At 36.4% G+C, this 12,226-nt stretch overlaps 1 protein-coding gene and 1 long non-coding RNA gene across 2 annotated transcripts; one reads left to right on the top strand and one right to left on the bottom strand.

Moving 5' to 3' along the window:
- Positions 1-5,448: 5,448 nt before the first annotated feature.
- LOC125478396 lies at positions 5,449-6,917 on the top strand. The gene is made up of 2 exons (XR_007259223.1): positions 5,449-5,945; positions 6,632-6,917. It is a non-coding gene; the product is annotated as an uncharacterized LOC125478396 (long non-coding RNA).
- Positions 6,918-7,024: 107 nt separating this feature from the next.
- On the bottom strand, positions 7,025-11,970 carry LOC125478332 (disease resistance protein RUN1-like; the record flags this gene model as incomplete). Its single annotated transcript, XM_048586476.1, has 6 exons — positions 7,025-7,354; positions 7,464-8,094; positions 8,191-9,033; positions 9,157-9,456; positions 9,541-10,639; positions 11,432-11,970. Coding segments are annotated over 6 exons (3,585 nt in total), but the record flags the coding sequence as incomplete, so codon positions are not given.
- Between the last annotated feature and the right edge of the window lie 256 nt (positions 11,971-12,226).

The raw sequence follows: 12,226 nt of genomic DNA, 5'->3' as shown, positions 1-12,226 counted from the left end.
GGCCTTTGTGTGTTGGTTAGGAGGTTCCTGAGCCCAAGCTTAGGAGAGGATACAATTCCAATGACGAGAGGGGGACCCCGTGCAATGTTTTTCTTGATTATTCATTATTTAAAAGTGGATGAATAATGTCATTTAATACTACAGTCTAATAGTATTCATCTTCACTTGTAAGTGAGAAGTCTTAAGTTTGATTCTCACTAAATGCGAATTTGAACCATATTATTGCTAGCCCATTGTGAGGCTTAGCCCATTCCCTTTCCTTGGTGTAATTGTGTAAATAATATCGTTTGTTCAAAAAAAAAAAAAAAGAGTAGATGAATAATAGCAACTTGGTCTACTTTCATATTTCATTTCAACGTTGGGAAAGGTCCAACTTTGTGTACTGTTACTTTTATTGATTATTTGTTACTTTATTTTATAAGAGATTCTTTCAGATAACCAAATTTTACTTTTAGAGGCGTCATTACTCAATCAATATTTACCGTGATTTCAAAACATACTTTACCCTTCCAATAGACGATTGCCACATTATGGGTTTGTAAGATAAAGACATATCTCCCCATCCGGTTGATAAGGATGGTGGAAATAAAGGATATGGCCATACATGACATCCAAAATGTTGAAAGACACTTTCATTTTTTTAATGTCTTGTACAGATTATATTTTATTATTAGGATAAATGAGAGCTTTACAAATTAAACAATGCACTGAATAATATAGTTGCAAAGTCCTCTGTCGTGGACTCTATATGTTGATGAACGTCTAATATAGAGTTCACTACAAGAAAATAAGTGGAAGTTTATCCTACACATTTGCAATTAAAAAGACAAATAACATGTGTACACATGATGTAGGATTTAACGTGGTAAAAGCTACCACTGAGAAAATCTTCAGACTCTTAAGCCAGAACAAATACTAAGAGAAATGAGTATAGAAAGACTTACAAAACTCATCAACTAGACCCACATACTAGTAGACAATTTTTTCACTACGCTTTGCTACCCGATATCTCTTCAGCCTTCAAGTGGAAAGTGGCACGCCACTAACGCAGTCGTCAATCACTGTCTCCTCGAACTTTGCAAGATACTAACGCGATCATGCAAAATGTAATAATTTTTTAAAATCAACCAATTACGAAAATCACAAGGCACATTTTCATAATTAATTTCCAATTGAAACACAATGAAAAATCAGTGATTAAAAACTAAAATATTCTCTTTGAAAACACATGGACACAAAATTGATTTTTCTCAAATAAAAACTCTATGCCAACTCACTTTAAAACCCAGAGCATGCAACATATAAGTTTTGAATAAACAGTGAAGAAAATATAACTTTCTCTTTCTAAATGCAGTACTGCCGACTACCATGTGCCGTATATGAAAGCTGCTATATGAATTCTGCTTACAATATAAATCTCAACAGCTACAGAAAACCACTCATGCTCAGCGACAACAACCAAAACCACACTAACTTTTAATGCATGCAGCACCCAAAACTGAAAACCATATTCTAATGCACTCGGTGGTGTGCTAATGCCAAATGACAAATGGATAATTAGGATCTGATTTGGTGTTGTGTTGGGTACTTATCATTATATTATTCTGGTGCTCTTGCACAAGCTCGACACCAAACTCCTTTATAATCAACCCATCTGGCTCGGCCACTACAGAAACCACCACTTGATCTCCACATTGTAATATTGTTTTGTTCTCCATCTTCCAATGGCTCAACCATGTCATATCTTCTCCCTCTCCTGGAATTCCATAGAACTCTGGGCGATAGATCCACTTCAGACCCTTGCTCTTGTTACTCACTTTAGTTAGTATTTGATTAAATAAAGGCGATACATCATTATAATTCCCCTTCTTTGCATAGGTAGCAAAGATGTTCAAGCCTCGAATTCTGTGACTAGCAAGTAATAAAGGGACTATAAAAGATATGGAGGACTTGGTACTTTTATAACTGAACCGACCTGGAACCTCATTCCCAGCAAAAAATGTGCTGAATATACCATATTGATACAGTCCCTATGTATTTGCCATAATCATCACAACATTACTCATCCATAAGAAATTATCTGTTTTCTTTCTTAAATTTTGTAAGTGATACCAACACGTACTTGGTACTATCTTCATTTGAAAATTAGATCTTAGATATGCTGCAATGATATTCGATAAGCATTCATGATCATAATTGTAATGGCACTAAGTATTTGTAAGTACTGTAGCAAGTCCTTAAAGAATTACTTGTAGTTGCTTCCAGTAAATTTTGATGGTTGCGTCCATAATTTAGGGCAAGCTGCAGTTGGTTTTATTATTCGACACAAATGTAATAACAAGAATCCCTTTTGCTATTACTTATGTGATTGAAGCAAAAGTTTAATTTAGGATTGAAATCTGGATTAGTTTTGAGCTAAACGCTTTGGTCTTACAAATATTTTCAAGTTTTAATCAACCTACTTCAATAGAGATAAACCATGACTTTAGCGTATTCTTTCACTGATTGAAGATATCAAAAGTTTGATGATGAATGTTCGACTTGTTTGTACTCGCCATATTGGTTTCACACAAAACATAGTGAGTATGAACAAGCGAAACCTCCATCATCAAACTTTTGTGACAACTTAGCTTCGTTGGGACATTAGAGATTGAATACAAGTATTTGGACATTAGTCGCATCCAACATCCAAAGTCCAAGATTTTGGCATCAACTAGTAATATGGCTCCTACGATAGCATTGCAATGGCTAACTAGCCCGGGCAATGAGTGATAGACTTATTTCCTCTTAAGGCTTTATTTTATTGGGCTTGATATTTCGTTAATTTAGTTTGTGGTCGGAATTTCATGAACGTAAAGTGCACAATTGGACCCAAAAGAATGGAAAAAGGGAGCAGAAACCCAAAGGGGTCTCTCTCTGTTTCGGTACCACCACTACTTTTGTTGCTTGTGTTTTCGACATCCCACACCGCACCAAGACAAGACAAGACAAGACCACACCATAGGTTCCATAATTTTGTTTTTTCTTTTTGTTTTGTTTTGAGTACAATGATATATTTTACATTAGTCACACAATACGCAATTTAATTTGGTATCGAATTTATCATCTATAAGATTCGAACTTAAAACCTTCACTTACAAGGAAAGAGATAAAATCAATGAGATTCTACAGCCATGCATTTCACAATTAATGGCTAATAATAATAGTAATAGGAAAAATCCACACATGGTTGGTATGCAAAAAAAAATTTTAAAAATTAATTAGTCAGAATTTGGATGACAATCTGACTCTTAATTGGATAGAATGTAATTGACGTCTCAATACTTTCTTTCTAGTGAGAGTGAATATCAAAAACTTCCAATTTGTATAATATAACTGAGAAAGAATCCTTTCCCTATGCTTTTGTGAACAAATCTGCTATTTGGTTCGGTTGAGCAACGTACTTTGTAACGATCCAACGATTTTTCACTATTTGTAATAAACTAACAATCAATCTCTATATGTCTTGTTTTTTTTTTTCCATAAAAATCCGGATTAGCAACTATATTTAAAGTTGTCTGGTTATCAAATGATGTGGTTGCTACTGATTGAATTATTACTTAACTGTTGATTAACGTGGTTATTTCCTATTGGTGACCCATCATTTAGTTTGCAAATTTTGTTTAAATTTTGGTCTCCCTAACATTACCCGTTATTTAAATGGTTACTCATAACAGTAATCATGAATTTTAAATGGGTCCGTAACCGCGGTTACTCATACCCGCAGGTATTTTGTCCATCCTTATTTGGGGTTGGTGAATTGCACCATGGTGGTCAGTGAGAGGCTAAAATGCCTCTATGAGTCTTTTCAATCACTGAAAAAAGTGAATTGTTGTGGAAAAGCCATCAACTGGTCCCTTAAAAAAAGGGTCTATAAAGGCCCAAAGCATAATGTTGTTGTTGTTGTTGTTGTTGTCAAAAAAGGGTCTATAAAGGCTCTATAGGGTCTAGAGGTAGGTAATTGTTGTTGTTGTCAAAAGCATAATGTTGGCATAGAAGGTAAATCAGTTGAGTCTTGTTTTCTGATCTGAGGATAGCCAAGATGAAGCCAGATTTCAAATCTGCCAAGGATGTCAGCTCAAATCTTTCCCGCTTGATCTCATATAAGCCTTAGCCTGATTAAGCAAAAAAAAAGGCTTTTGGGCTACCATGGTCTAATTGGCTGTCCTAGTGTGTACTGTTTGTGTTTTCATTAACTTCATACTGCATATGTTCATGTATTGCTTCTCCTAATACATATCCTGTTTTGTAGGTGAATCTGGACAATCTAAGAAGTCACAGTCATCTAAGAACATTGATGGTGATGGTGATGGTGATGAGGATTGGTCAGGGATTTCTTAGTTGCTGTGGATGTACTCAGATCATAATTTGGATATTCTGAAAAGAAGAATCATATTCTACTATCTAGATATGCTGTCGTTATATTGAAGCCCATCTATAAAACTGAAATATTTTTTTAACATTATTGTTCATGCCATACTTCGCCGATCCATTTGGAGTAGCAAGAACTTTGGAATTTTTTTGTTTTATTGTTTAAACTTCTTGTTAGAAGAAGTGACACAGGACCAAGCGCGGGATTCATATAGCCGACCCCACTTAGTGGGAAAAGGCTTTGTTGTTGTTGTATTGTTTAAAATTCTTGTAAATGGTGGATTCAAGTACCTTACTATTATTGCTGTATTTCAATACCTTAGTGTTTAACTTTTGTTATATTTCAATACTTAGTTCTTATCAGTTAATACATCAGGCTATTATGTTATTAAGTTTGTCTCAACTGTTCAATATGAAATATACTAGACGATAGCTTTCTGACCTTTAAATTCCATTAGGTACGAAATTAAATTAGTTTGTTATCTAAAGGGGCCGGCAGAGAACCATGAAATTCATTTGTACATTATACGCGTAAAAATCTATGTTGCCGTATGTTTACTTTAAGTATACTCTTGGGTAGTTCTGTATAAATTCTTTCATGCTCCGATAACTTTTCTTGCATGAATTTTAGGAATTTATTCTCCTATGTTCAACTTTTCATTAGTATGTGCATTTCCATACGGGTTACTTGGTCTAACTAAGGCCTATCATGTTGTATCTTGTAGAATACCTACTTTCAGAAACAAATTGATAGACAAATGGCAGAGGAAGACGGAGGTGACCACAGGCGCTGCTGATATTAAAAGCAAGCCGCATGCTTTTAATCAGGTCTGGTTCTATAATTGAACTTGTTAACATGCCTTTCCCTATGACTGACTTGTGCCATGCTTTGCCAGATATCACTAGGAATTCATTTTTCTTTTTCCAATTGCAGAATATTAGTGAACAAGTTACTTCTTATATAAAAGACCCAAGCAGAATGGTTGGGCAGATGCAGATGTGGAAATTAGCAGTTGCTGTAATTGGCACCGTAAGACATTAACTCTTATATCTAAATTCAAAAAAATGAAAATTTCACAGTTCCCAAGGTCTCACGCGCATGCTCAGATATATTTGTGCTTCATATTTTTAACATCATAACAAGATTGGTTTTAAACATATAGTAATTTAAACACGAGTTATTGATGTGCAGGTTCCTGTGGGGGAGAACACTGCAAAGGGAAAGGTACTGATTACATATAATTGTGGTTAACTATAATTCGATACTAATCTGAGGACCCATTTATAAATTCATTGGAATTAAATGTACCATGGAATACAATTTTCCCATATGCCATTTTAACTCCCAAATGAGGTACAAATTCATTGTTTGGGATGGATGCTGTTTGTAATTAATTTGATATGACGTTTGAGCAAATTTTAGGTTGTTTGTGGTGTTTGCTTCAATTTTCTTTTTGGATGGCCCCGATGTGACTTGACGAATTTGTGCCTTTTATTTCTATAAGGATAAATCATGCAACCAGTGTGCGAGGGATGTGAGTGTTGCAGTACTCTTCATGCACCATTAGCTTTAATCCTATCTTTTATTTGAAATTTTGATTTGTTTGCCACTTCGATGTGCAGCCTGTGAGGTCCGCTTTAATTACCTTGTTGATGTGTTGTAAAAATTATATTTCTATTTGCACAAATTGAGTAATTTTATTCTTTCACTTTGATAGGTGACACAATCTGATGCTGGTGCACAAGCTGATGGTGACCCTGAACTTTTGGATGACTCTGAGTTATACCAGACATTACTGAAAGAATTTTTTCAGACAATTGACCCATCATCTTTTGGGCATCTCATAATTCATACATGAATGATTGCATTTCCTGTAGTTCAAAGAACATGCAATCAGATTGCATTTAAAAATTGTGGCTTTTGAAATTCCTAATGATTTTATCCTCCCATGTGATGCCTGGTATCCTCGTTAATGATTTTCAAACAATTTGGACTCATCTAACCAACTTTAAATATCACTGCATTGTCTCGGCAGCTTGGAGTGGGCTTGGAGCCTCATCAATCCTGAACTTCTATTGTTTTTTTATTCTAATTTTGCACTATTTGAAGTCAATGACACTGCATTGTCTCAGCAGCTTGTAGTGGGCTTGGAACCTCATCAATCCTGAACTTCTATTGTTTTTTTATTCTAATTTTGCACTATTTGATTATCTGCCTCAGAGACAGCTGTTCCTCCTTATGCTTCCTGACCCTAATAATTCGGGTTGAAGATGGAAACCAGCTCCGTAGCGATGCAAGGCTGAGCCAACTGTATACTCATTAGATCTCAGGCTAAGAAATTGTCTGGTGTTATATTTATTTGATATATTATTCAATCTTGTATCTGTTATATTTATTTACACAATTTTTCAATGGGAGTCGAGTCTTTAAGAGGCATGATTTTGTTGTAAATGACAATTAAACTCTGTAACTTTGACATTTATAAGCAAATAGGATGTTTTTGCTTTCCATGGTGCCAAAATAGCATCTCTAATGCTAGATGTATTTCAGTATGTGATGATGTTGAACACATTTGAGCTATGCAATATTTGGTGATGTTGAACAAATTTGAACTTCGATATCTAATTGCTAGGGGCTTTTATATCTCAAGTGGTTAAGCGCTTAGCTTTGAACCCGAAGTTTTTAAAGGCAGAAAACATCTTGAAAACAAGGAGGGAATCCAAAGATGTCTGTGTCAAGTAAAATTACAAACTCATGGATCGTTTGTGGACTACTGTTGCTTCTTTTTCTGGGAGATGGAGGACCGAAATACTAGGGCAAGCGTGAAAAATAAGCCGGCAGCTGTGAGGAGCACCTTCCAGCCTTTGAGGCCGCAATTGTTATTGGCATCCCTCGTCCTTCCAATTGTGTAATCAGGTTCATCCTCCTGCCCTTCTTCTTTGTCTGAAAAACATACAAATAACAAAAAATTTATGTTTTTGAATTGAATACAGACGGACTTGGAAGTGTTTGGATGGAGTATAATTCGTTGCAATACAACGACATAGCATACCTGTGTCTTCTTCATCAGTGTCCATGATGAGGCGATATAAATTACCCCACGGAACTTTCATAGCGTATTCAACACATTCTTCAGGTACACCAAGGAAGTATATTCCTGGTATATGCTCCCAATTGGACAAATCTCCACCGATGACATATGGATAATTAGGATCTGATTTGGTGTTGTGTTGGGTACTTATCATTATATTATTCTGGTGTTCTTGCACAAGCTCGACACCAAACTCCTTTATAATATAGTTAACTGGCCTGGCCACTACAGAAACCACCACTTGATCTCCACATTGTAATATTGTTTTGTTCTCCATCTTCCAATGGCTCAACCATATCATATCTTCTCCCTCTCCTGGAATTCCATCGAAATCTGGGTTATAGATCCACTTCAAACCCTTGCTCTTGTTACTCACATTAGTCAGTAGTATTGGATCATTTGAGGACCATATACCATTATAATTCCCCGCCTTCGCATAGGTAGCAAAGATGTTCAAGCCTCGAATTTTGTGACTAGCAAGTAGCGAAGGGACTATAAAAGATATGGAGGACTTGGTACTTTTATAACTGAACCGGCCTGGAACCTCATTCCCAGCAAAAAATGTGCTGAATATACCATATTGATACAGTACCTATGTATTTGCCATAATCATCACAACATTACTCAGTCATTTCTTTCCCATTATATATTTAAGACTTATGAGAGAGAGAGAGAAAGAGAGGCGCACCTGGACCGGGACCTCTTTTGGATCCCTGTTTGCGAATGATTGACACATTCGAACAGCTGGCATGGATTCCAAGTTGCACAAGCCCAAAAGTTTGATTATTTCCACATCAACTCTATCAATAGGCTCTATCTTGTATCTATGCTCCCACTCAACTAGATTGTCGTTGCCACCCAGATTGCACGATTTAGACCCTTGCGCATGGGGAAGATATTTTATTTTTCTTAATGATATGCATCCTATTATACTTGTCAATCGGTGTACTTTTGGCAACCCCACAAGCGATTCGAGCCTATTACAATACTGGAAAGATAGATAATCGAGCCTTCTCAAACCTTTGATGAAAACTGGCATACTGCAAATTGGGTTCCCACCTAACTGTAGGCTTCGCAAGTAGGATAGATTACTTAAATCCGTAGGAAAGACATCATCAGAAAGATTGCACCACTGCAGGCTTAACTTTACCAAAGAGCATGGAAAAGAACTCAAGATAGTTGAACTTGTTTTTGGCCTTAATGGAATTCCATCTATTGCAAGAACCTCTAGAGACTCCATCTCCTTCATCATCTCCACTGGAAACTCATCAAGATTTGAGCAACCAGATAAAATGAGCGTTTCAAGTGATTTAAGCATGCACATGTTCTTCGGAAGAATCCTAAGATTCTTGCAATCCCTCATATTCAAGTACACGAGTCTCTCCAGGTTTCCAATGGATTCATGAACATCAATCAGGCTGGTGCAATCCACAAGAATCAATTCCTCTAGTTTGGGGCAAAGTGAGAAGTCAATGATTTCACTAAGGGCATGGGAATGGCTGACGTCAAGGATCTTCAACGAAGGAAGAAACTGGAAACAAATAAAAACAAAGAAAGAAAAAAAAATGTGTAGGAGTTAATTTTAACAAATGCAATTGGTCAAAAAAAAAAAAAAAAAAAAAAAAACTGAATTGAAATGCGTGGAGTAACATACTTTTGTTCCTTTCCAGACTTGTCTCAAGCTACTGTATTGCATTTCAAGAACAACTAGACACCCCAAAGGAAACTCAATAGGTATAGAATCCAAAGGAAATTGAAGCCAACACAACCATCTTAATCCTGTAGGCAAATCTGCATAACATCCATCTAGTTGTACATGACTAAGATGTAGTAGTTGTAATTTGCTCATCCTTTCAAATGCATTGGTTTCCAAGATTGTCTCAGTTGTGTTTATTGGACTGTTTGCAGGATGCATAAGCATATTCAGGACAAGACCTTGGATTTTTTTTGTACCCTAAAGGAAAAAAACGGAAACATTAGTATGGATAATTTTCACAATAAGAAATACATATATAGACATAAAATGCATGTTTCTTACATTCTTTTCCCTCAGTACTTCGAAAGAATCCTTATAGCGCCATAATCTACTACGTTTTCCAGGCTCTTCTGATTCGTGGCGAACAATTTCTCTTCCCATGTCACGGATCATGTCATGCATTTGCACTTTGTTGCATCCATCAATTGTCACCAAGCATCTATCAATGAGATTTTGAATGCCAACAATTGTATAGAAATCACATCCATCGAGTATTCTAACAATGTGGCTTTTGTTCATTCCTATTAGGAAACAAGCAATGTGGAGGAATAATTTCCGATCATGGTCATCTTGTAAACTGTCATAGCTTATTCTTAGTTTATTCATGATTTCACCATTAGGGATAACTTTTAGCTTCTCCAATGTACTTTCCCATACATCAATACTTTCCCCTGATAAAGATGAACCCAAAACTTTTAGAGCTAATGGAAGTCCATCGCAATAGTGTACAACCTTTTTTGAATATTCCATGTAACCTCTAAGGGGATGGTCTTGGCGAAAAGCATGCCAACTGAAAAGCTCTAATGACTCATCGTAATACAAAGTTCCAACTTCGTGCACCTTTGTAACTTGATGTGCCTTTAGCAACCTTGCACGCCTGGTTGTTATAAGTATCTTACTTCCCGGATAAAACCGATCTTTCATCTTTAGTACTGCATCTAATTGGTCCATATGGTCCACATCATCAAGAACAAGAAGAACTCTTCTAGAGCTTATGACTCTTTCAATCTTATTTAGTCCCTCACCAACACCATGTATTTTCACTTCTTTGCTGTTCGAAAGATCATAAAGAAGTTGCATTTGTATTTGAACTAAGCCATTTGGTTGATCTGCTGTTTTATTGATATTTTCAATGAAACTACTTCTTTCAAAGCTTCTAAAGTTTGAATTGTAAACATGTTTTGCAATTGTTGTCTTCCCCATTCCAGGCATCCCATAAACAAGAAGTATACCAACATCAGTTGATCTGTCTTGTAACCATAAATTGATGTCTTTGACTCGAGAATGGATTCCAATCAATTTTGGTTCAACACTCAATGGCACGCGACTTAACTTATCTTCAATCACTTTAACAATTTTTTCAATAAACCTTGACTCGTACCTAAGAATTTGGAAACAAAATGAAAGATAAATCAAACATGTCATGTGCAATAAACCATCTTAATTGGTAGTTTTGCTAAATTTGTTTCTTTTGGTTTGTAAATTTTTCTACATGATGTGACTGTTATATATTTTTGAAGTTTCACATTATCGTATGTTAAGAAAAAAAGGCAAGTTTATGCAGTGTAATATAGTTATTGGAGTTCTAATCAAGTACTTTTGTAAGTATAACATGAGTTAAATTGGAATTAATGTGAGCTTCAGAAGAAGGTTGTAAATGTTGGGATGTGACATCATGTCTCACCGAAGGGATTTGGATCCTCTCTTTAGCCAATGAAGAGGATCCTCCTGACCAACCATCGTGAATCGTTGGATGAAAATCCAACGGTTATAATTATTATAACTTTAAAGGAACTCGCTGTTTGTAGCCGTGAGATTTTCATCCAACGGTCCACAATAGTTGGTCAGGATGATCCTCTCCATTGCCTCGTAAAAGAATCCAAATCCTCACCGAAGTATTGGATGAATAAATAATGATTTAAATATATACTTTGTAATGGGGAGTGGGTCGGGTCAGGTGATATTACTTGATAATATTGTACGATTCAGGATTGGGTCAAATTACCTGTTTACTTTAATCGGTGTCAACACATGACATCCGATTAAAATACGTATGTCAGAAAACGACACGAACACAAAAAAAATACGAGACGGATGCTAAGTCTAGTACCTACAAATCATATTATCAAATTGACCGAAGAAAGAGAAGAGAAACGGAGAAAATGAAAGTTACCCATCAGCTAAGACCATGCCTGCTAGATTTGCAACCTCTGCAAGTGCCTCTCTCCATCCCTTCACCTTTTTCGACGACTGAGTTCTCTGGTGTTCAGCAAATGCTTTTCCAATACTTCCCGTCTGCTTCCTCAAGTGGGACGGATCGACATCGTAGAAGACTGGTAAAACTACATGATCAGTTGAAGTCCTCTTGTGTTTAAGGATCACCACAAGCTCATCGAGGCACCATCCGGATGACGCGTAATCTTTCGAAAACACGACAACAGAAGTCCGTGACAGCTGGATCGCTTTCTGCAGTCCTGGCTTTATATCTTCTCCTCTCTCAAGTTCATTGTCGTCTCGGAAAGTGAGAAATCCTGCGTTGTTCAAGGCTGTGTAGAGGTGGTCGGTAAAAGTCTTGCGAGTGTCTTCGCCTCTGAAGCTCAAGAACACGTCGTAGCGATAACCCCGAAAAGTGTTGGAATCAGAGGATTGATGCGGATCGATGGACAAACAGTCTTTGCTAGGTGCATTGCAAATGTCTCTGTGCAGGGGAAAAATTTAATAGGGTCATTCCTATCCACTTCCAGGAATGGCCACAAGCATTGACCCAAAAAGCGTTTCTTTAAGTCATGGTCGGCCACTGGTGGTAGAGATGAAAAGAAAAAATAAAGAGTACTTCTTGTTTTATATGTGATTTTATAAATTACAATTTATATTGATGGTTGCTTGCTTTTTTGCGATAAAATACACTTCTAATTGCATTCGGTTTTTTTGTGATAAAATACAACACGCTTTGATAGTTGTTCTATAC

This window comes from the organism of the source record quoted next, unplaced genomic scaffold (genome assembly GCF_019419815.1).
Source record: "Pyrus x bretschneideri cultivar Hongxiangsu unplaced genomic scaffold, Pyrus_bretschneideri_v1 Contig24, whole genome shotgun sequence".
Classification (NCBI taxonomy): domain Eukaryota; kingdom Viridiplantae; phylum Streptophyta; class Magnoliopsida; order Rosales; family Rosaceae; genus Pyrus; species Pyrus x bretschneideri.
Note: the sequence above shows the minus strand (reverse complement) of the source record. Positions and strands in the feature narration are given on the sequence as shown.